General features: G+C 41.2%; 1 protein-coding gene across 3 annotated transcripts in view; it reads right to left on the bottom strand.

Moving 5' to 3' along the window:
* Positions 1-25,592, bottom strand: part of SEMA6A (semaphorin 6A) — a 117,826-nt gene that overhangs the window by 52,967 nt on the left and 39,267 nt on the right. For all 3 annotated transcript variants that reach the window (XM_086770411.1, XM_086770412.1, XM_086770413.1), the window contains exons 2-6: positions 13,171-13,308; positions 10,384-10,501; positions 5,185-5,245; positions 3,622-3,684; positions 2,698-2,799 (exon numbers count right to left, since the gene is read on the bottom strand). In XM_086770411.1, the coding sequence (XP_086626537.1) occupies positions 2,698-2,799; positions 3,622-3,684; positions 5,185-5,245; positions 10,384-10,501; positions 13,171-13,270 (444 nt within the window). In that variant the 5' untranslated portion in view covers positions 13,271-13,308. The remainder of the gene's footprint in view (positions 1-2,697; positions 2,800-3,621; positions 3,685-5,184; positions 5,246-10,383; positions 10,502-13,170; positions 13,309-25,592) is intronic.

Raw genomic sequence — 25,592 nt, 5'->3', positions numbered from 1 at the left:
GGTCCTTTCTCTAACTGTGCTCCTGACTATGAATCAAAAACCTGACAAAAATCACAGTGTTAAATAAAATCAGCCTGAAGAAAGTGTGTTGAATAAGTCAGGCATTCTTTTGGAGCTAATCACTCTTACTCCGACACATTTTACAAAAGTCTTCAGTCTATATTTTATCTGTATACAAGCTTCCTGTTGAACTGTAGCAGGCTATGTGGTCTGTGGTTCTGGCAAGGATTCAAAATTTATCCTCAACAGTGATCCAACAGAAGCGCTCTTATACACAGAAAAGACTGCAAGCCACAGCAGTCAGAAGAAACAACACTAGGACAATTATCTGTGTGTGCATTTTTCTTCCCAAAGTCCGGAGATCCTTCTGCTCCAGTCTCAACAGTGGTGCTCTCTTCCTTGATTTACATACTCAGAAGGATGCTCTCCAAGTCTTACTGTATCAGCTGAGCCTGTGTCACGGAGAAATCCTCTTACCATCAGGTAAGAATTAGTCTGTGTAGGAATTGTAAAAACTGAGGCTTAAGTGTAACTCCTGGGAAATAAATTCACCCTGGGCACTGATAATGATACAAATATACAGATCAACTTTACACTAAGTTCAAGAGGGTTTAGTGAGCTACAGGAGAAAGGTACAGCTCTTACGTCTTTAAGATTCTTATACTACTCTATTTTGGGAATAAGAATCTTTCTAGAATATCCAAGTAACTTGAGCAGCTCCTACTGTATAAATCACATACAGTACAGATTCAGGGCATGAAAAATAATGCACCTGGCACCATCAACTACTCCAATCAACTTTTAGCTCGTATGTTACAGCACCCAAGTCCTCCAGTGGACAATTTGTCATCATTTTTTTTTCTGTCATGTATCCTTCCTGTCAAAATCCACTCTGAAGGGAATTTACTCTAGGGCTGAAAAGTATTTCATGTGATAGTGAGAGGAAATGAGTTACAGTCCTGAGGAATTTTCCTTGCACAGAGCCCCACACCCAGGCTTATCCACACTTCCACTGTCAGGCTGGAGGGACAGCCTTGTTTGCTGCTTGGCACATCGTTAGTGCTATCTCTCTATAATGCAGAAATACACAGAGGAAAAGCCAGGGCAGGTGTTGCAGAGACCTTCTGCTGACTCCCAAAGGTATCACGATCCAACCTCCGCAGCTCAGCAACAAGTGAGGCAGTCTGCAGAGGCCATGCATCACAGCGAATGAAACACCTGCAGTAAGGGTAAGGAGGGCCATCTATATCCCTCTCATCAGGATGACATGGAAATTTGTATTTGTATTAAAAGACAGCTTTCTGTCTTTTTTTTGTCTTTTTTTTTTTTTTTTTTTTTAGCCGCATAAATGGCACTGAGAGCTAAAAAATGACGAACTGTGCTGGAAGACTAAATACAGCACTGAGACCGAGAAACTTTGCTGCATGCTAGAAGTGGGATGCAAGAAGAAACAGCTGTTAATGAAGCAGCTATCTGTACCACATGGTTACCATGATGCAGGCTTGTATTTTCATTCCAATTTGATTCTTCCTCCACAGACTGAAAGAAAATACTATGCTGAGCTTCTCTCCTGTGTTTCCTAGATTATAGTCATCACAGTGGCTGAATAAGGTAAAGCAGCATTGCAGAAAAAGCAAGGAAGAGCAGCAGTCACAGTGAATACCACTAAGGAAGTAGTTTTCCTGGATGTTAATGTCTTTACTCTGTTCTTTAAAGTAATTCCAAACCCAATGAAATGAATGAGAATTGTACTGTGACTTTATCAGAAGCAGCACTAGCAAAGCTGAATTGTCTTTTTCCTGAAGAAGGATGAGAAATGACCTGTGGGACATAGCAGTGCCTGCAAAAGCAGAGTCTGCATATCAAGGGTCTAAGTGAATTCTTTTCAAAACTACTCCAGAAACGTCCATTGTTGGAGGTTATATCAGCTTATGCTGGTGCAAGCCTGAGAAAATGGGAAATATCTGAATAAATGGGCTCTGTCAAAATGCAGATGACAGGGACACACTATGTCTAAAGAAGAAATGGGGTCAAGGAGTTAATGTTGAGTATCCATGGATCAGTACAGTTTTCTGCACTGCTCTGTATAATGTTTCATCTTTGCAGATCTCCAAATAGTGAGGAATACATCACCATTCCTACTGTACCTTTCCCTGTGGAGATCTGCTGTCAATCACTTTTAGAGCACACAATGCCATGGGATCTGCACGGCTTCCATATCTACTGGGCCCCAACACTCATCTTCCCAGGTTTTGCTGTGCTAAGCCCTCATGTGTTTGGAGCATGGGTGCTGGGATTGAGAATAGTACCACAGACACTTAAAACATGCTGCCCCAGAGGTAACCCTCAGCATCAGTCTATGACTTGATGTGGGTGTCAGTGGCAAGCTAAGGAACTTTCTGAGGAATGGCCACATCCCCAGGCAGCAGTCTGAAGGACTTCGCACCTATGGAGGGTAATGCAAAGTGGCACTAAACTCTGATGTGCGGGAGTTGCAAAGAAGCAGGTAATCAACCTGAGCAATCCTCAGAAATACAATCAACACCGAGCTTTGTAGTACTGAAATAAGTCAGGATAAATGCTACAGAGTTAAATGATGCACTGTTGAACGTCAACCTCATGCTGTTGCCAGCATAGTCACAATAAATCCGACAGAAACACAAGGCATAAATGAAATCCCATAAACAGATCACATACCTTGTAGTTCCTGCAAGAAGGGTTGAATGCATTTGTTCCACAGATAAACAATGTATCCTCATTTCTTTTTAGGAGAACCTTGATAAAATTATGACATTCATCCTGAGGAAAAATAATAAAAAGTATTTCAGCTACTGCATTTTGGGTGTCTGGTTTTATTTTTATGCCATGATATTTCATTGTCAGGTCTAAAATGAAATTGGCTGGTAGCCACCGTGATATTCTGGGCTTTACTTCAACTATGTTTAACTGACAATGAGCAAGACGCAATTGATTTATATTCTAGTGGTTTAAAAATGGTTACAAAGCACTGAAGACAGGATATTCATATTATAGCTTAGATTTTACTGTTGTTCATGTAGGTGAATTTTGTTTGAATATTGTTGCTTTCCTTGAGAGTGAAAAACCTGATCTTCTTCTCATCTATGTTGCTGTAAGACAGTAGCATCACCAATGCAATGTATTGGCATTAAGCATCTGTAACTAGAAGGGGAAGCAGATATGAAAAATCAAAAAGTCTGTGTCTAGTTCTAATAGGACTTATGCTAGTTATAGGTTACAGTGTAACACATCCATGCCTTCTGATGCTTTATACAAACTCCTCAGTAAATTTCTACTGCAGGATGGACAGCAGCATTTAGCTTTTGAGGCAACGGTAAGCAAAATCTGTACACTAAGTATTATGTCTAAAATCCCCAGTGCTCTAAGTATTTCAGGATATTGCTGTGGCTCCCATTGTAATGTTTTATCATACTAAAAGTAAACTATTTTTGTAAATTAAAGCCTTCAGTAAGTTGATGGAAAAAGCAATTACTGGCAAGAAGTGAATAGCATGATCCATTCCACATCACAGACAGCAGCCCGAGATAATAGTGAAGCAACTAAACTAAAGTGGCAGATGTAGAAGAAAAGAAAATTGCGTACCTTATGTTTTCCCTTCATTCTGCATGTGTCTACATCAGCTTGTCTAGATTTCCATGTCAATTTCTGCAAGGATCAAGAAAGAAATCAATTAGAGCCCAGAGGTTGTTGCATTTTATTTCAGAAGTCCCTTAGGGGAGACTAGCTGTTGAACATATATTTATTGAAAGCTTTCTGCACCCTTTCCCCATGATTAATTCACCACAACAATGAAAGATCAGTGATGTGGAGCATTCACTTAATTTTGTGTTGCCATCTATTCATTAGACTAGAAACCTATCCCATTTTTTAAAAGCCTAAACTAACGGAATTCAGCAATAGGCCAACTTTGAAAAATACGTGCACTATTCTTAAAAGTACCAGATGATCTCTTCTTTTAATTTGACATTGTTCTGCAAATGAGAATAAACATTTATGGACTATAAACCCTAAGTGGGTTCTAAATGAAATATGTATTCTGGAAGGAGACATTTTAGATTAGCAAAGAAATCAAATTCAGGTAATTCTTGTCACTTCCAGTCAGCTAACATGCTCAGACAGCCCTCCACCCGTCAAGACGCTACTGACTTTATCTGTTAATACTCTTCCTTCAGAACACTTGCAGGTAAATCCCAGCCTAGACTTTTTTTGCAGTGAGTTTTAGGAGTGGTCAAATGTGGCAGGCTGATCAATTAAAACAAAACTTTATTTAAAAACATATGGCCTAAGATAGTAACAACTTAGACACAATAGCCACGACAGTCCTGACAGTGCTTCCCTTCAGTACCTTAAGGCACTGTGCATTCATGAAGGGCCTCAAACTGAACGAGTAACCGTGAATATTGATTTCCATTGTAAGCCTGTGCCCTCACTTTTTGATGATTAATGTGTCATAAGCTCATCTTCAGCACCATTCATAGTTATAATGAAACACTCTCTACTCCTACAGTGGAATTCATTCACTGTCCAAATTTGTATGACCTTCTGCTGGACCATGGCTGTGGTTGGCACATATTACACAATGTGTATGCAATGCAAAGAAACTGAAGGGAGATTATTTCTAGTGTGTTTATGTTAATATACAATATAGAAATGCAGACAAAGCTCTTCTTAGTTTGAATGTAACTTCCCATGGAGATAATGTGAATACATCTATAAAGCGATGCTACAATAAAATTTTATTTAGTGAACACTTGCATGAGTGAATAAAATTTGTGGGCATGAAAATATGTAAATAGCACTTGCTTTTTATGATGAAAGTTTCAGTGTTCTTAATTGGGATAGTATAGCTGTTATAGAAAACTGCTGAATATAAATGAATAGATGTTTGACAGATGTTTCATCAGGGACCGCACTGTATTTCAGTACAGATTGCCTATCAGCCCAGCTAAATCACTTATCAGAAATTCACAGAGGACATGATTGCTATTCTAGCTTTCCCCAAATATGATTAGCAATGCCATCTTACTTGCTTATTACAGTTTTTACAGCAGCGCTGGCAAGTTGTTTGAAACAATGTCATCTTCCTATTTATTTGAAGCTTGTTCTAGTGTCCTTGGTTTCTGGATGATGATAAAAGCTACTTACTTTGCTAAAATAAATTTCTTCTGTATGTGATGTGTCCATATCAACAGTATAAATATGGTCCCTGTAAACAAAGGCAAATGAGTGCAAAGTCAAACACAGCAGTCAGAAAGTTCATTTCTATGAAGAGAGCTATCTATCACAAGATAATCCATAATCCATTCAAGAAAAGATCACAGGTCTTACCAGGGAATATTACTGACAGTGTCGCCTGCTTCCCCCAGAAAAGCACTTTCATATATAAATTATCTTCCTTCCCATTAAGAAGAAAAGAAAAATGCTACAAAACTTCAAAGCAAGATTCTTTCCCAAGAGCAATTATTTTAACAAATGAGATTTTGGAAAGGAGATGAGCCTTGTATCATTTCTGCTCTATAGGTCCTACAGCAGATGCCACAATCTAGCATGCAGATGTTTTTGCATATCCTGAAATCAGCTACAACAGTTCTCAGGCAGCCTTTGCCAGATTCCTGGGCTAGCAGTCACTGTGCCACATTTAGTCATTCAGGGTTAAAAAAAAGGTTAATGCTTCTTTCTTTCTTTTTTTAAATAATGCATCTAACCTCAGCTGTGATAATTTTATTGACAATATGGTAGGCAAAAGGCTGACAGCCACAAAACTATTCCCAGAAATCATTCTTGTCTTCACACACTGGTGGCCAAATTAAACTGTAAAATATTCCTCTGAAAAAAGTTCACATTTCTTGCTTGCATTTACTTTCCTGTTTTCCTGAGAACCTTTGCCTCTCCACATCAGCTGCCAATTTCTCCTTGGAAAGAGCAAATAGGCTCAGCTACTCAGGTAAAGAGATATTTTTAAGCACTCTTCTTCATGTAAACTGAGAAAACGGACATCTCTGTATGGAACCTAAAATTTGAAAAAAAACCCACCAACCCACAACACTGTAGCAACCGCCACATCAAGTTGGGACTGACCATCTACATTTTCCTTTAAATAACATTGTTTTTTTTCAAAATGCAGGAAGCTATGAAGCTGGGGCATGATCCACAGCATTGGAAAGGTCTGCTGAAAGTAGGATACAGACTGTTTCCATTTTAGAAATCCCTGCTCTCAAGGTCAGCTTCGTTTTATTGGGTTTTTGGGCAAGTAGTGTTAGTCTCTTAAATAAAGCAAACACAAAACACTGCTGTAAGAGGAATAACCAACACTTCTCTCACATGGAGAAAAGAGGCAGCATTGTTGTGGGGAACTGGCTTTTAAAAATCTACTGCCCGCTACAGCGCTGGAGGCTGTTTGCTTTGTTAGACGCCAAACTGAGGAGTTGTGGGTTTTCTTCTCCTCCAGATTCCGTAAAACCAGACCTGTCATTTACTTCCAGGATTGGTTTAATGCTTCAGTTTATTTATATGCCTGACTTTACTGGCAGAGCAGTGGTCAGGGCTAATGCTGGACTAAAATTACCTATTAGCATGATATCAGCTTCATAGATTACTGCACGGTTCCCTTTTTATGTACATCACTCTTTGTTGCTGTCACTCCTACTATATAAAAGTGGGAACAAAATCTCTTGAATTGCAAATTAGATGCGGCTGGAGCTCTAAAAACCTTCTTCCAGCACAGCTCTTGATTTTAATCATCAGTCTTGCTTTCCAGCAGTTGTGACTTTTTCTTTTTAAACAAGACAATTAGAAAATACAGAAAATGCAGAATGAGGCTTGAGTTCTTTAGCTCCGCTCTCAATAAAACACATTTCAGGGGACTTACTTTCTGGTTCAAGGAACAGTTTAAAGAAAAACTCAGATGTCAAGTTATGGGATCATCTGAAAGAGGGTTAGTATCAGGCAAATTATGCACCGTTTTCTCAGGCCGTACGTGAAACGTGGTTGCTGACAATGTCAGCAGAGAAGGAAAGAGCTGTCAGATTCAGAGGAGGGCTCTCTAACCACAAACAATGCTGGATTGTGCTTGCCCTCCTTTTCCCACTGCTGCCCAACTCCTGCTATCTACTAGCTGTGGTATGCGTACAGCTCACTGCTAATTAAGTTATTCTAACACAAACTGACTTAATCCTAGAGCTTCCGTTTTTCCCACCTCCAGTCAGCAGAACCCCATTTTGTTGCCATGGCATAATCTTGTGGAGGAAGGGAATTTAAATAATGCCACCGGCTGTGCATGACCCTTGGCCACTCAGCGCATCGTCTGGAAACGTGTAACTGCAAATGAGGAGGGAGCCATCCCCTCGCTCGGCGGGCTCAATAAACCGTTTTGTACATACACACGAGGGGTGGCAGATACTGTGAACAAAAGCTGCCACCGCACAAGACAATGGGAGGAGGAGACATGGCAAACTTCGCAAAGGGTGTGTGTGCACAGGGGTGGGGAAGTGTGAGAGAGGCAGCCAGGGAGGACCCTTCCCACGAGAAAAAAGGAAACAGAGCTGGTCCTTCGCAGGCTGCAAGCCAGATATTTGGACAACACAGCTTCATGGGCTTCGGCTGAGTTATTCTAATTTATACTGGCTGGATATCTCTGCCTGATAATATGAAATAAAGCCTTTCTGAAGTGACACAGAATTTTATTTGGTAATAGCTAATACAGGAGTCACATATCCCATATGACAAAATAAGCAACTGACAAACAGAAATTTTGTTCTACACCAGTGGCTCAGTAATAAAGTGCTAGCGGCTCTCAAATCTGAGTTAGTCCTTTCCTGCGCATGGCAATTGCCTGCAAATTAAACACTGGATTTTCTAAAACAAGCAAACAAACAAACAAACCCAACCTAAACCCAACAACCTCCAAATAAAAACTCTCAATGTTTAATCATTTGTTTTGATTACTTTTCAGATAATGGAGTACAAACATAAACTTGGCATTGCTATATTTCAATGTCTAAAAAAAACCGCATGAAAGCAACATCTGATATGATAACTATGGGATTTATGTTAGCTACAGTTTTCAATTAATCTTGTTACAAAACTCTTTGAGAAATACCTTTCTTTGTGTTCACATTTGCTTCAGGGTGTAGATTTACTACTACCTCTAAAGGAGATGTGGTATTGCAGTTATAAACTTTCATTCACACTAGTTATCAAAGGATGACTCATTTTCTGAAGTTTATTACTTAAAGATAAACGTGACCTTTGAATTTTAACTTGTATCACACAGGCTTCTCAGCCCAGCAGGGATTTTATTCAGTAATATGTGGAGGGGGAAAAGAATATGTCAACAAGTTTTTGAGTTACCAAAGGAAAAAAGTGTAAGAAGATTTTTTTGGGCTTGTGTAAGTACAAAACAGACTAGGTCTTTATTCTTTTTTGCAGGTCACAAGACCCTAGGAGTACATAAGCACTCTCATTGTAGTAAACTGTTTTATACTAATATATTGCCACGTAATATTTAAGAATGCATATTCACACACCAGTACATATACTATCTCCCAAATATTAGTATTCTTTATATATTTTGTGCACACAGTGGTTTCATATCCCAAAATGTTTCACTGGGTTTTCCTGCTGTAATACTGGCTGCTCGGGCACTGCGACAGTCTAATTGCGTCAATCTCTGCCTGGGAACAAACTATGAATACAGCAGAGCCAAATCCACAAAGCAGATTTGCCACCTTCTCACTGCAAATGATTTCCTAATTTAAAGGAAAACAAATAAGGAAAGCAAAGGGAACTCAGCCATGAAAAGGAGGAAATCCTGCCACCACCTTTCAAACCCTTTCAGCTGGCTCCCCCGCCCCGCTCATTATCACACTAAATGCAGCAAAAAATACTAATCCCCCAGCTCAGGCAAAGCGCTGGGAGGCCTTGCTGTGGGGCTGCCTGCTCTTTGTGCCCTACAGCCAACGGCACTGCCGCTCCCACGGAAGGATGCAAGGGCTTGGCATGAGCCAGAACCCAGAGCCCTGCACCCAGACCCCGTACAAACTGGTATACGTGACGTGAGAAGCCTGAAGAAGCTGCACTGAGCCAGGACAGCTGCAATGCCTGGGCAGGTGAATGGGTAGAAGTGTGGTTTTCCTGCAGCCAGGGACACAGCTATGTGAAAAACAGCGTTCAGTGACTCTGCTGGTGTAAGGCAACTAATTACTCCGTGCCGAGGGGAAACCGACAGACAGATCTCCACCACAGACACATCCGACCACCCAGAAGATGGGGAGTGGCTGTTCGAGAAGGAAGCCAGGCAGCTCCGGGAGGCTGCCAAGAGCTTTGAGGACAGGGCTGGTGGCAAGAGGCTGCCTGCTCAGCAGCTGTTCCCTCTCACCTCCTGGCCATCCCACCCACCACTTCTCCCATCTGCAGCAACAGCCGGGCTCTCTGTGGCACACGCAGAAGGGTGCCTATTTCTCAGTGGAGCAGAGGGACCAGAAAACAGGCAGAAAACAAGTTGCTACCATAGGGACAGCTTGCAGGGATGACCCAAACAGGATCTGAGTCCAAGAGCTCCTAAACTGGACTACTTGCCCTTGCTAAACTGGACCCTTCTTGCATTCATCCTGCATCCATCAGGTAATTCCCATCTAAGACTGTCAATCTCCTTTGCTAACAATAGGCAGGGAAAGGAAGTGTCAATGTCTGATCTGTGCCAGGTTGGCAGCTGTATAAATTGGTATAGCTCTGCTTAGGCTGCTGATGGTGCCACGCTGAGCTACGCAAACTGAATGGATGGCTCTATATGTAATTTTTATTAAAGGGCATGTGCTTGTATCTTTACAGTATAGCTCTCCAAAAAAAAATCCATACACCAAATTCAATTAACCGTGCTAAGTACATCAAAGGAATAGCAGTAAACATGTTTGCCCCTTTTTTGTCTTACTAAAAACATGCCTAAACCAGCATTGCTACAGTTTAATAACTATTATCTGAACACGTGTTTGTGCACCAGCAGAATGGTTCTCTAAAATATGTCACTAATTGTGTGCACAAACAAATTACAGGATGAAGATGAACTCTCTCTGAACAATTTCTCTGGCAATGTCCCTCTTGCTGGACTCGAAGGCAGAGGTGTGTTGTCCTGAAAGGACTGGCTCAGCACCTTGCAAAACTAAACCTTAGTTGACCAACTAACAAGGTTTACAATATATCTTACTAATAGGCTGTAAAACTCTCTTTAAGTGTGAGAAAATCCCAACAATAATGTGTCCAGCAGAGAAGAACTCAGAATATCCCTCGTCTCCTCCTTCCTCCTCTGAAAGCCGCAAGGGAGAAGCAGTGAAGCAGGTGACTACTGACCTAGCAGCAACGTAGAGGGTCCTGTTCATGACCATGACCAGCTGGATGTCCAGCCGGTGCCTCTGCGTAGTGTTCCGCCCTGGTTTGTGACCCACAAACACCGGATACTGTCTTGTATCTGTAGGAAGACAAAAAAAAACAACCCCAAAACAGAGTCAAAAGAGAATCATAAACTGAAATGGTGCTAACACGGAGCACCATGGGGCCCAGCTACGGCCAAAACCTGTGGTTTCTGTTCTGCCCTGGCAGCACAGCCTGGGGTTGGAAGGCAGGAGCACAGAGGGCTGGAGGTCACAGTCATTGCAGCTGCAAAGGAGAAAGTCATCACCTTTGTAAAAGGAAAAAACTGAGTTTTTTTAGAGCGAAAAGCTGCTCTGGAGCTCTTGGCACACAGGTACACAGCACTTTCTCACAGTTTTTCTTTCACTGCTTGCAGAGCTTAAATGCTTGCTCCTGGCTGCCAAAGTGTGTCTAGTAGGACAAAGCTGTTTCACAGTGGCCCATCAATCATCACAATGACTGGACTGGTAGTGGTTAGAGCAAAAGATTTGGCTCTCCTTGGCTCAAACTGCCCTCTCCCTGGGTTTCCTCCAGGATTGGACTGCCACCATAGAACAGCTGTGGGGATTTCTGAGAAATGGTGGGAAACCACCACTTGAACTTTATAAAACTAAAGCCACTGCATATTATTTTGGCAACCAGTTTGATACTCCAGTTCTTCTGGCAACTAGACAACAATACTGACTGGAAGCCCTGTACTGAGCTTATGCTATCAACAAGTTAGCTTTGCCCGCCACTCTACGAGTCAACAAGAGCATTTATTCACTTTATTCCTATGATTTTTTTTTTTTGTGAGACCTCAGCATACACAAGGTGTGCTGCTGCTCCCCAGATGATCTGTGTGTACGACCTACAAAACAGTGAACACTTCTGACCAAGGGCCATCTTGCCGTTACACTCTGTATGTATACATGATCATGACATCTGGATGCACAACTAGGGAGTTTACTTAACTAGGGAGCTAGTTAAATAAACAAAACGACAGTTAGAAGACAGGAGGATAAACCTCTGATGAGCATCATCATCAATGCAAAACTGCTGCATGTGCACGTTATACAGAGCTGATTAGCATCTGGCTATGCCTGAGCCTTTTCCCCATCAATATGCCTTCCCAGAAACCTAGAGTTGGTTGAGGGAGTCTGTTTCTTCAGAAACTCAGCTACTGTTTTAGTGTTTTCAGATACTGTCCTCTAGAAGTATTTTTCCTGTTAAGCTTGGTCAAAGTATTGATTCACAGCATGACTCCAGCAAAGCACCTGAGAGAGCCATATGTCAGAGAGCATGGTGATAAAACTGGATAGAAAAAGGAATGTCCCTGCAAACCAGATGCTGAGAACTCTTAGAGAAACAAATTAAGACAGCACAGGTAGGATTTAAGTTTAAAAGCTTAATTCTTCTGACCAAGTGTCCTACATGCAAAATGCCAAGTTTAACTGTCAGGCTGTTCTCTGCCCGGTAGTGTTTCCAGCATGAGCTGGGGGCCTGTACATTGATGTGCATTTCATCATGCCATGCTGCTGACGAAAAACTTATCCCATGTTCCATTTATCCAAAAGGATTAAGACTGGCTATTTCTGCATGAGCAAGGACGATTAGCATCACCTTTCTGGAGAGAGAAAACATTGGTTCTAATGACCCCGTGGCCACAGTAGACGTGTTTCAGCAAGGTCTGCTTCAGAGCAGTTCTGCCCTGTTCTTATATCGAAGATGCCTATTAGCATTTAGAGCACACCAAGTGCACGCCTGGAGTCTGTCATTCAGCTTGGTGTTACTCAAGACAGACAAGCTGTGGGTGCCAAGGCCACCTCAAAGCACAGGAAGCAAGGACTACGAAGAGATTCACTTTAAAATAAGACTCTTGATGCAAAGTAAGCTTAAACATAAGCCTACTCATCGCTGACTTGCTACTCCTTAGCATACTTGTACAGACCTACATGCTAAAGACTTCCTTTATATATCTGAACCTTTGGGACTTCGGAAGACTTTTCTTTGCAGCAATTGTAATTGAGCTGAAGTAAATGTGAAAGAATCAGCTATGCTAAGCCTGACTTGCATGGTGAAATGCACAGAAAGCTCTCCACCTGTTTAGCCAGCAAATCTCACAGCTGTTTGTCTTACCCTAGATTTTGGAGAGTTTGCCAACTACTGCTGGTAAGAAAGAAGAGAGATCCTGTTACAAAAGATTCATTTTCTTGATTTGGTTTTCAGCTACACTTCCAGCTTAGCGAAGAATGCCTAATGCAAAAGCAGAATCTGTCAGAGCTTAAAGAAGTCAAATTATTTCTACTGGATCAACAAATTATGTTTTCAGAGCTCAGTTACTTCAGTGTGCCGTGCTTGATACTCTGAGGTGCTTCACTGGTTATCTAGCACTATATTTTCTCAAGTTAGGTAAGGGACACCTTGATTATGGGGCAGGGGGGAAAAAGGCTTCCTTCCTTTGCTGCTGGATAGAGCAAGATACTTGGTTTGATTACGCTACTGTAAGTGTCTCTGAGAAGGAGAAAGGCTATGGTTTTGGAAGATCAAGCAGTTTACTACTTAGTAGTCATAAGTCAACATGAAAAAGTCATGTTCTTATATTGGTGTCTGAGAAAGTAAATTGGCTGATCTGGGAGACATCAAGAGAAACAAGTTTATGCATTGCCAATTTTAACAAAATACTGTTGATTTGAAGTCCTCTCATCAGTACTAAGCAAATGAAGTCTTCTGGCATGTTATACTTACAGTTGCCATGCGAAATACTGATTGGCTCAGAATCTTCTGGGAAACCAGCCCCAGCAAAGTGTAGCAGTGTGAAATATAGCAGCAAGGCTTCTGACCTCATAGTAGTTCAGCTGGGAGGCTTCACTCCTTCACTTCACCCTGTGGAAGACAAACAAGGGATTAAGTGCCTTCTGTCAATTCAGTTTTAACAACTGCATACAGAAAGCTAAAACGAGTCAATGGAAAGTAGAGGGAGATCTCCTTCTCCTCAAGCCTCTCATTGTACTGAGGAGGTATCTTGTGCTTCTAACCAGAAACTGCCCTACCAGGCCAGTTTCCCTTTAGCCCATGCTCCAGCAGTGCCACATCTTGCTTCAGGATAGAGAATTTTCTGCCTTAGCTGCTTATATGCAATAAAGAAACTTTGTCTCCTGTACTGATCGACAGCTGACAAGAGCTTTCTGGGAAATATTTTGTTTTCCCCTTCTTTGGTTTACATAATTAGATGATGACACGATGACATACACCATAAATAAAGAAAACACACTACATTATTCCAGTTAAAAAGAGATTAAGGGTTATACTACGGGACTGATTCATATTCTGCAGAGCTGTGAATCAAGTGAAGAAACACTGAGAGAACTTGATGGAGCATGCAGAACATGTCATTGGGCTTTACCATAAAAATATGTACCCATAAATTTAGGTGCCATAAAACCAATACTCCAACTTGCGATAAAATAAGGGAGAACAGAACTGTCTAAAACCAGCATTTTTCCCCCTGTCTTCCACTGATGCATTCACTCATTCACATTTCATGTACAAAAAGATCCCTAAATCTTGAAGATAAAAGGAATCACAGGGGCCTTTGGATACACTGAAAGAAAACAGCACATAATACAGTAAATAGCTTATAATTCCCAAATTTCACAAAGATGTTGATCTGTAGGGGAAAGCAGTGTAAAAGTGGGGTTTTCTTTTCATCCCTTCCAGAGTTTCAAACCTTTGATGCTGCCTGCCAAAGATTCCTTTTGAACAAAGCTATTTTACAGTAGTCTGTCAGTCATTCAAGATTTACGGGCAGAAAGTCAAACTTCATAACCTACATAGTCTTTGAAACTTAATTTGGCAAACAAAGTGCTAACTTGCCTTTCTGCAACACCATTTAATATTAGATACCTATGTCTCCTTTCTCAATGCCAAAAAAAGCATTAACAAGTCTTGAGTGTTGCATTTTCATTTGTAATTTCAACAACACAGCTAATTCCTCATCTTTTACCCAATTGAAAAATGTCACAATAAATAATTTGTCTTATCAGATATTTGTTTTCAAATAAAATTTCATGTCCTTAACTGGACTGGAATAGAGACTCTGTTGCAGGGCAATACAGTCCATAAGGACTAATGATTTATTATACTCTATGTCTGCCTATTTATTATTCAAACACACAAATGGCAAACTTGGCTGATTCTCTATTTCTATTAACAAAATAACTGAGAGACCATGTTAGACTGAGACTAGAAAAAATAAAATTTAATGTAAGGCAATGACTGACACCTTAACTGAACAAAGTGTCAGACGGATGGCAAAGGATAAAAATAGCAGGAATAAATGCAACCCAGCCCAGACACTATCTGTCTATTACACCTTATGTGAGAATGCATACTAGGAGATAGTACATACAAGCCCCAAGAGAAGCATTTCCATCTAGTACTGGTTAGGCTGATAGCTGTGTATGATTACTGACACAGCTATGTCTGCCTGCAGACACTTTCTTTACCGGTTTCCTCCATTTCTCTCTTTAATCACCTCTTACATTTTCTCTCGACTGGTAGCTCTCTGGGGCAGGAACTGTTTCTTTCTATTTGTTTCCATGCCTGTTGAAACATCATTTGGGGCCCTTAGGAATGCCCAAAGTAGAAATAAGCAGCATAAGTAAATATAATACTTGAAAACACAGTTTCCCTCAACTGGTTTGAATTAAAGGTAAGATACACACATTAAAGGGGTTAATTCCTTTCCCTCTACACAATTTTTTGAAATGTAATTTTGCCGCTATAAAAATTTTGCCCCTGTAAGTGCACTGCAAAGTGACAAAACAAAGCGCCTTATGTTAATACATAAATAGATTTTAATTCTTTCCTTCTTGAAATTGTTACAGCCCAATGCAGAAGTCTTTTCTGAAATGCACCTGAGGAGCAACACTTTAACAGGAAGACCTTATCAAGCAATCCAATTCTTCCATTAAACCTTATTCATCCACAGTATCAGTCTGCAGGCTGACAATTCAAACCACTTGGCTCACAGTGAGACTCTGGAGAATAAGAATAGCTGCTTTCTGTGACTCCCTATCGGCACATCATCCCCTACCTAACAACGGGTGTACATTATGAGGAAAGCATGACGGTACTGCAGACATATCGCGGCCACTCCACTTCAGAGCTTGAAAAACTTTTCCCATTGGTGATTCTGCACCCTGCTTCTCATTCAGATGTGTATACCCCTCCACATAAATATACAGTGGAGACAGCTTCCAGGAAAATTAACAACGCCTGGCATGCTTACTTTGTCATTTTATATACATGTTATCGGGCCAGATCTTTTTTTTTTTCTTTTACCTGGAAAGAATTAACTGACAAATGAACTTACATATTGCCTTCTAACAAAGACTAGATTAGTAGGTTTTTAACTATATGAAATTCTCCATCATTCTTAAGGGTAGCTTCTGGGGAAGAAGAGAGAAAAAAAGCATAATTCTCTATTGCTCTAGTGCTAACATAGTTGTACAAATTCATACAAAGTAAATGTAAAATGTTTATTTTGATCCTTCAATGATTCAGGTGAACTACACATCTGCATGAATGCCTGTGCCAAAAAAGTAACATCGAGCAGGACTCAAGTTGCATCCAAAGGCAGCTTTTTACGAGGAGGTAATTATTCAAACGTAACATTACTTTTGCTGTTCTTACAATGGAGGAAAGAGCCATACTGTTTCAGTGGAATTTCAGAAAAGTGCTGATTCGAGAAGGTCATACTTATTTTTAGTACAAATTTCCTTTTCAGCAAATACTCAGCCCTGGTTGGACTCCTGGGAGTGATGCAAATGTTCTCACTTGCAACTGTGCTGAAACTACTTTCTAATCAAAAGTGCTTGTGAATGCAGTGTCTGATGAAGCATGAGTAGCTAGACTGTGATGCCGAGCAAGTACAGGCACTGTCTCCAAATAAAAGTTTTGCAAACGTCAACGGAGATATCTTCAGTCTACGCAGACTGCTGCAGTCCAGTCTGGCCTGCACTAAGCCATACTGGTTGAGAGGGAACTGGCTCTGAGAACTGCCATTCTCCCTGTTTGAAACATGATTAGTGCTCCTGTTCAAGGAAGCTAGTGGTGCAAGAAGAGTGAATTTTGGTGGTGTTCTTTTGTTAGCAGACATACTAATAAAATACAGCCCTGCAAATATTTAAGAGCATGTTTTATAATCTACGTCTAATACAATGACTTGCAGTCATTGAATTGGAGTAGATCAGATTTCCTCCAGCCTTCAAAAAAACCCCAACTAATCTGCTTCTTGCAAGACCAATGCAAATATAAGTTTATGCAAGATTCTTTGGTGCTCCGATTCTCCTTTCTGAAGCTGATGTTTTCAAACACGTATGTAAGAAAGACGACTTTTTCTGGTTACTTCTGTGTTCCCTCTTTTTTGTCATATTATGATTAGGTATAAGTAAACCATATGATCTCTTAATGTATATAGAAATCGAAGGTTTGCCTTCCTAGATGGAGTAAGTTTTTCTGCTTGTACACTGCAGCACACAGGTGAACCGCCTCTAAGTAGGTCATTTGGATACTAGTACAACAGTTGCTCTTACTATTATATTTACTCACTCAAAGCCTGTGTCTACATATACATACAGATACACATATTCATATATATACACCCCCTCCACACACATAGATGCTTGACATAGGGGCACTTCATTTTGTAAAAATCATGCTGCTGGCATGAAGGAGTTTCTGAAGCTAAGAAAGTAATGATAATTCCAAATCAAGGAGAAAAGTCTGATTTTTCTGTGCCAAGTGCCCTCCACTATGGCTATCCACTATCTGAGTCAAAAAGAAGCCACCACAGTGAGCTCTGCTTTTTTCTGTCCACTATTTTTAGCATTTAGTGAACAGCACTCTTAGTGGAAATGCACAAAGAATAGCTGCTTGGCTAAGGAAATTATTACATGGCTGCTGCCGTAATACCCCAGTAACCAAGTTACTGCATCTACAGCTGTAAGTTACAGAGAGGTTATACAAATCACATGAAAAATCCTAAACAGAAGAGCTAAATTCCTGGTAAACGCCACAGAAGTGTAAGGCCAGATTTGATCTTGAGAACAAATTCAACAGCAACAGCAACAACTGCCTAGACACACCTATAAATAACTATGGAAAGGGACGCTCTTCCATGTTAGAAAACCTCCCATCTTGTTGCTTCATCCTCACTGTATGTTCAGCTAACTCCAGCGTAACTCTAAGTAAAATCAAAGTATGTAACCATGTCAGAATTTTCCCATGGCACAGTAAGCCTGCTGAGTAATGGACAGAACTTGTTACATTCATTTATTACAAACCTTCTTTATACCACGATGGGTTGTGTTCATACACGACAGCTGCACTTCGATCCACAAATTATTAAGCTTAATGTGAGAATTACCAGACAAAATTAAATGGTCTGCGTTACGCATGAAGCAAGACCAGAAAACCTCATGGCCATAAAAAATGATGACCCTTAAACAAATTCTTTTGTTTCTACAAGCATGTAGAAATAATTTATTCTTCAAAAAGACAGTAAGCGTAGTAAGAAGGAACAGCATTAAACCAAACAGTGAGGAAACTAAAAACTGAAGCTGGATGAATTTGAACTACTGTGTAGGGAAAAATACCAGAAAAGTAGGAGCACCTGTGAACTGACCCTGGAAATATTCAGCAAATAGCCCTTCTCATCACATTCAGCATTTCTTACCCTGGGAAAAACAAAAGGACCATTAAAAAGCAGGAAGAAAACTATTTGAGTTGCGTAACAAAGGTAACAAAAAGATTTGAGATTCTTCTGTGGCAAGGGCATGCAAGTGAATCAGAAACCCGAGTCCTACTTCAGTGTCTCATCAAAAGAGACCTACAAAGCAAGATCCATCTACCCATACATAAAAAAGCACATATTGATCTACACAGCGTAAGCTTTGCCATGCTGAAGGCAGGGTGGAGAAATCAGTCGGCCGACCTGACTGCTGTTCCCTGATATGGTACAGATTCGCTATGTGATGCTGGCAAGCATCCTTCATCTCCTTTGGCTAAGCCTTTGGAAATCTCTGAGTGGAAGACACCGTTACTGCTATTTACCCCTTTAAATTCACAGTTCCTAGGAAGTGAAAGACGAGTTCTCTGCAAGTCAGAGAAAGGAATCAGGAATAATGCAACAACAATGACAAAAAAGAGAGGCATACAACCTGCAGTCTGCTGCTTCCAGAAACAGAGGAAAATTAGGCCGGCACAGCGGAGCTGTTCAGGAGAGCATCCTTTGTCTACGCCTGCCCGGGTGGCAGGCTCAGCCACCCTGCGCGGCCGTACCCGGCAGCAGAAGGGATGGCGCAAAAGGCCTGGGCTGAGTTGTGCCAAGGACCTCGGACAGATGTGAGTGAACAGAAGCTCAGCGGGTGCTTAGGAAGCTCGAAAGAGAGGAGGCACAAGTGGCTATCAGCAAGACACAGCATGGAGCGCCAGACGTTACAACCGAATTGGCACATGGCGGGACAGTGCCCAGGATGGCCAGCTCTTTCGCTCATGTTGTCCTTTCTCTAACGATTGCTGCTCAGTCACCTGATCCGTGGCGCAGGTGGCTGCAGAGACTTAATGCCAGCTCTGTGTCCATCATCCCTACCAACCTCCAACTACTTTTTGTGACCAATGGTGCGGCCATCATTCATCCTTCCTCCCCTGTCCTGCTCCTGTTGTCTCTACAGCTGGCCATTCATTTCAGGTGGCCAAAAAAGCACTCTCGCACTCCAGGTACCTGGCTCTTACACCAGAGAGGATGGTGGGTGAGTGTGCTGGGGCAGTCACCTGTACCCCTTCAAATCACGCCGTAACATGGGGTTGCTCCTGATTGCTGGTGGGGGGAAGGAGACAGTGCCCAAGAGAAGTCCCCACACCTCCAGCATCCCTGTTGACCGTAAACTATGAGTATGAAGCACACTCCCTCTCACCTTTTGTCTGTATCAAAAAGTTCCCTCCTACTGTAAGAGGAATGCATGGGTGCCCTCCGCTATACACGCTTTACTACCAGTTTAATTGGATTCAGCACTGCTTACTCATTGCCCAGCTGCTGTGGGCTGCACGCCAGACGTGACGAGTAGGCCCAAGGGAAAGACACCAACGAGAACGATTTTGCCTCATATAGTAAGCAACAGCATCTTCCTTCATTAAAAAGAATAATGCAAACTTCATTACTAGCTTGATGAAAAACAGATACACAGACCATGTGGATCTTTCCACTAAGACTTGCAAAAATGTGCATCTAAAATAAAATTTCAGCCAAAATACAAAGTACTTTTCACCCAAGTTTCAGGGGTACTTGCTTATTTCATTCAGGTTTGGTCAAACGTGAGTCCTTCCCAGCTTTCCTCTCCCCTCATTTGCAACTTCACAAGGCCATACATCACTCACAATAATGTCAGCTATGATATGTAACATCACTACCTCCTGCTTCAGTAAGCGATAAGCTGAAAAGATCTGGACAACCCCCAGGCAGCACTGATGAGCCTTGGCCTGCCGAATGGTAGTAGCAGGTGTCAAGTCAGTAGGCAAAACTCAGCATGCTTAATGCTGGCAACTCGTCTTGTCAAGATCAACATTACTGCTCGATCCAGCGCAGTGCAAAAAGGAAATGTAAAGAACAAATGGAGGCCTAAATAGGAGAAACATTCTGCTGACCCGAGAGAGACATCCCCGATGACTGCAGCGTTAATAGGATGCTGCTGTTCAGAGAGGGAACAGTCAGATGGAAGATGAACATCTCCCAGATGGAATCAGAAGCATCTCCGGCCTATCGATTTTGGTTGTAACCTTTACTGTAAACAGTCCACGGGGGCCTCATCAGCCACCTGTTCAGTGATATTTGCATTGAAATATAGAGCCAACGCAAATGAGAAAATGGCCACAGTTCCTTGCTAAAGCATCTGCTCTGTTCCATCCCTCTGTCTACACATCACCAGCAGCAGCAAAGGCAGAGGTTTTAGAGGAAGGGGCGACGCAGTGGCACTAGCTCTCTCACACGGCACCAGAAACAATGAATGCTCCATTTGTCACGATGTTGATGGTGGCGGCAGTGGCATTATATCATGCAATATTTCACTTTCTAATAATTGCTCAGTTTTATACTGAAATCAGGCTTGCCAAAACTGGGAGGAAAGCCATCTGTGCCTGGAGGATGACTGCCAGAAACATTTGCAATTTTATTTTGGGGTTATAAACCTGCAGAATGGAACAAAGGCAATGCCTAAATAACCCCTTTCACTCACCACCCCCAACCACACACAGCAACAGAACTAACTCTGGAACAGCTTGGTTGGTCATTACAAAGATGTCTTTATTATTTTTAAAAGCCTCACTCACTTAAGAGATAAAAATAGCTCTATTGATTATTTGTGGGACTTTAGCAAACCTCTGTCAAGGTTCTGAATTGATTTAAGAGCTAAATGTAGCAATCACTGCCTTTTGACAGGAGAGAATGCCATCTCTAATACATACTTTGCTGTTTCATCTCAGTATGCTTAATAGAAAACAGATACACTACCAGCAACACCATTACTCTCCCCAACCCTCACTTTGCCTGGGAAATATCAGTGCCAGTCAACTGACCTTCCATTCTCTCATCTGATGGACGGAATAAAAATTACGTAGCTGCAGGTGACCTAAAGCTGTAACAGGAAAGAAATGTGGCCTCCCTTTGTTTTCCTCTCCTTTTAGGTAACAAAAGTGAAACACGAAGCCTGATAACGTTCTCACAACAATATTGGCAATTGTCACTGATTAAAAGTTTGACATAGCCCTGTGGACATTGTCTCAGCGGACACATGCCTGCTGTAAACACAACATTAGGATCAGGCAGTAATCCTAAAACAATCCCTACAACTCAGCCAACTCTTCAGGTCAGATTCCCTCAGACACTGAGCATTTGCTTCCTTTGACTGCTGGTACATACTTAAATGGGTTGCAGCCCTTCTTCACCCTCTAAACAGGAAGAAAAACTTAATTTCCAGTCCTCTTACATCTGCATAACGGATCAGATCGATAAACAAGGGCATAGGTTAACTTTGAAGAAGTTAGGAACCCATAGAACACATCACTGCATTTAAAGCTCAGTGTAATCACAAATGATTCTCCTTTGCTTTTTGTTAATGCAAGAAATGTTCACACATTTTATGCATGAACTCCAGCTGTATTCTTCAGGAAACTTTTCGCATTTATTTGAAATGAAAGTGTCCATTTTTTAAGGTGATAAAATGGTAGATAAATGCAAATCCTCACATTTAAGCCAGCTGTTAAGTAATCAGAGCACACTGCTTAGCATTTGTGCACTTTGGCTAGTTCTGGCCCTAAACCTATTTATGCAAAAATTGACTCATTAACCTGGCTTAATTTACCTTGTGTGAAATAGCAAGTTTTGTCAGAGTATTTTTTCAAAAAGCACCAATCAACTTTGGCATGAAGTGGTTTGATACAACATCAAGGCCCCTACCCTTAAAATGTGAATGAAATCTACCATAATACCGCTAATGCTAAAAACAGAAGTTACCATTTATGTACTCACTACTCCAGCTGTGGATACCATACTACCCGAAAGTGCTTTACCTCAACAGCCACCTCTAGAGAGCCCAGTGTTTGCTCCATACTGCAATAATCTAGTCATGCCAGCAGGAAAGCTCTGGCCAATCCTCAGCATCTTATTCTGAGGAAGGCTGCTCAGCACAAGGACATACAGACACACTGTGGTCAGGCAAGCTGTATCCTACAGGCGGAAAACAGGGTGAGGCTTTTCCTTCCGGAAATCAGGCAAACTCACTAGGATAAGTTATGTCTGTCCCTGATAGATAAAAACTGCAGGTAAGAAAAGAGTTCTCAATATGTATTTATAATTTGAGCTCCTAATTTGTTTACAAAATCAGTTTTCTCTGGTTTCTCTGCACCTTGCAGAAGAGCTTGAAATAGACTACTGCAAAAATGAAAAATGTCGACAAAACAAATGTAATCCCTGAATTAGAAATTTTACAAATACCTGTGGATAGGCACAAGTAGATAGGGAAAACACCCAGAAGACTCTGAGTGCTAAGAAAACAATCAAATTAACTGTGAACATTGTCTCTCAGCACTACCTGTGACACGTCTCTCTGTCAGACATCCATCCATTCACATCTGCCCATACACACATAGACATTCACAAAATTTAAAAGGCTCTGATATCACAGGGAAGTTTTTTTTTAATTAAAACTTCAGAGAAATTTCATAGATCTCTACCTTTCATGACTACTCTTTGTTGCCCAATATTTTTTTTTCCGATATTTTTGTAAACCTTAAAGGAGTAGCATAAATCTGACTCTGAGACAGAAAATCTATGTAGTTTGCTTTTCCTCTGAGATGCGCATGATGCTTGCAATAATCCAGCTCCTGCAGCTTGCTAGTAATTGCTAGCTGCAAGTGGTGGATTCTGAGCTTTGCTCTCCCTAGATTCATGCCCAACAAATTCCCAAATTTTATATCATATATAATCCAAACAGCTTTATGGACAAGGTAATACAAGAAAGTACCCTATCCTAAAGAATGTATTTTAAGTAAAAGGATCGTGTCAATATGCCAACATGACACATTTTTCACTCTTCTCTTTGTTCCATCACTTCAAGATTAGGAAGAAAGCAGAAGGCAAAGCAAGAAGCCAAGAGATACATAATAAAAATCCTACTTAAAGGATATTGCAGAGACAAATGATATTGTCTGTTAACCTGGACATAAGGTTAATGACTGTAATTCAATTTATTTTAAGGGAAAATGCTATATGCAGATATAATCAATTAACCTCTGAATATAAAAATCACAATTCCTGTAATTAATAGAACAGTGCAAGATCACTGTAATTACTGGGGATCTGTTATTGAGAGGAAACCATGAACTACTGGATGTGATTTCAAGGGCAAACTTAAAATTGAGGTGGTATGGGTCAGAAAAAGAAAAGATTACAGTTAGACAGAGATGAGCCCCTGCACCACATAAATACACTACTCTTCTCCTGACACACATTCACCCACATACTGAAGAACACAAGCATCCTTACACATTTGTTCACACCTGCTTCTTAGCACAGCGTGAGGGAATTAGAGCAGCATAGAAAAGGAAGTCAAAGCAGCATTGACAAATGCCTGTAGTACAAGTTACAAAAGCAGTAGCTCTGTTATTATGTGTTTTACTTCTTTGGAAAAGCTGTGGAGAAAAAGGTTCAGTGTAGCAAGAGAGAACAAGCCCAGTGAGTATGACTGTCTGAATGGGGCATGATGGATGAGCTTCCTTGAGGATAGGAAAAGCCTCTAATCTGTTCTCCGGCTCATTGGTAGAGCAAGGCAAAGCCGTTCTCTTCTTCTGCAGGAAATATCCTCTGCCTTTTCGATACCACGTGCAGGGTTTTTGCAAAGGACAACCCAGACTGTCACCCAGATGAGACAGCAGCCTGTTTCCAGGTCTTGCGCTAGGGCAGGCTCAGCTATGCAGCCCAAAACCCTGCAGCAAGACAAAGACGTTTCTATATTGCTCACGCTTCCTACAGCTATTTTAGGAATGATTGGCTGCATTCAGGTTCCAACTGCAAATAATGAGATACACGAAGTCATTTTCACAGCACCAGCACACAGCTAATGACTGATGCTGAAAACATCATTACTAGTATTCCAGCTAATTTTATGGAGTTGAAAAAAAACACACTGTGCGCAACAGACAGAATGCACGCATCATCCCCATGACAAAACAACATCCACCAGCACCAGGACAGGAAGACTCTTGCTGTGCGGTTCACTGAAAAAAGTTTGGCTCTAACCAAAATACTATGGCTTTCTCAGAAAACCAAAGACCTATTCCCAAACCTCCTCCTCTTCTCCCCCATCCCCTGCAACTTAATTCCTTAAAGGCTGGAGGACACAGGAAAAGCAATGGTTCATTAGCTGAGTGCATATATGTGAATTCAGCAAGATTGCTTGATGAGTAGGCACACACAGTTACGGGATTTTAACAAGTCTGCCAGGTGTTTCTGAACACAGATTAATCCTTCCTAGTTTGCCTGAGAGAACAGGAATTCCTGTGTAGGAACAGGGAAGAAGACAGCATAGCTGGCAGACTGCTGCTGTTATTTCTTACTCTGCAGTTCTGCTGCTTCTGTGATTTATATCAAATGCTGCAGATAGAGTTTCCTCTAACTTTGGGTTGGCCTCAATAGTGTGGACATTCAGCTGATCAGCTGCCAGAAGCTGATCTACAGCCAAGACGCAAATTCCTGCCAGCAGATATAAGAGAAAAAAAAAAAAACAGAATACATTAGACCAGAAAATCAAATTACTTTTTAATGAGACTGAAGGCTGTATGCACGGACTGTGCTGAACTCACTACAGAAGCCTGAAGAGATCCAGGTTGGCATCAAGGTGTGATGTTCTCAACTGGACTCCAATCCAGCAACCCCATGTCAAGCCTTGCCTACATCTACGAATGATATCTCACAGATTACGCTTCCTTGCACCACAGAGCAGTCACTCTCCAGCTTGCAGCACAGTCACACAGTTAGCAGTCACAGCTAAAGGGCACTGGTTTGTTTTTATTTACGCCAGTGGAACTGCTGACACTGATGTCTGCTAGATTGTGGAGTACTGATTCCCACTGGACTTCAGAAAGCTCTGCAGCTGCTCCACAGCTCATACCACCTGCATCAGCTCAAGGGTGATGTTGCCTTACCTATTTATAAGCCTTCCACTTATAAACAACTGTATACATTTAATACTTTAATCCTCATAAAAGTACACATCCTTACATAAAGACTCAGTTAAATTCTGCTAACTTTATATAGCTTTTGGGCAAAGTCTCACATCTAATGTGAAAAAATGGAAATACTACATCCCAATTCCCTGTGAAAACTGAATTTATACTTAATCTTTTAAAAGACGAAATTCTTCTTTTGGTTTGAATTATTGCTGTCTTAGAGTAAGCAAATTTGATGCTCTTGGTCATATTCCACGCTGTATTTCTTCTTGTTAAAATTTGCCTGCGAGCAATTCAAAGCAGAATCTCATGGGTATTACTCTTCTTGGTAAGTATCACCACATCACCTTTAAGTAAGAGACTATTCTTTGCACGTGCATGCCCCT

The sequence above is a fragment of the Chlamydotis macqueenii genome, chromosome Z, assembly GCF_036417535.1.
Source record: "Chlamydotis macqueenii isolate bChlMac1 chromosome Z, bChlMac1.mat, whole genome shotgun sequence".
Lineage (NCBI taxonomy): Eukaryota > Metazoa > Chordata > Aves > Otidiformes > Otididae > Chlamydotis > Chlamydotis macqueenii.
This window is presented reverse-complemented; position numbering and strand designations above follow the sequence as displayed.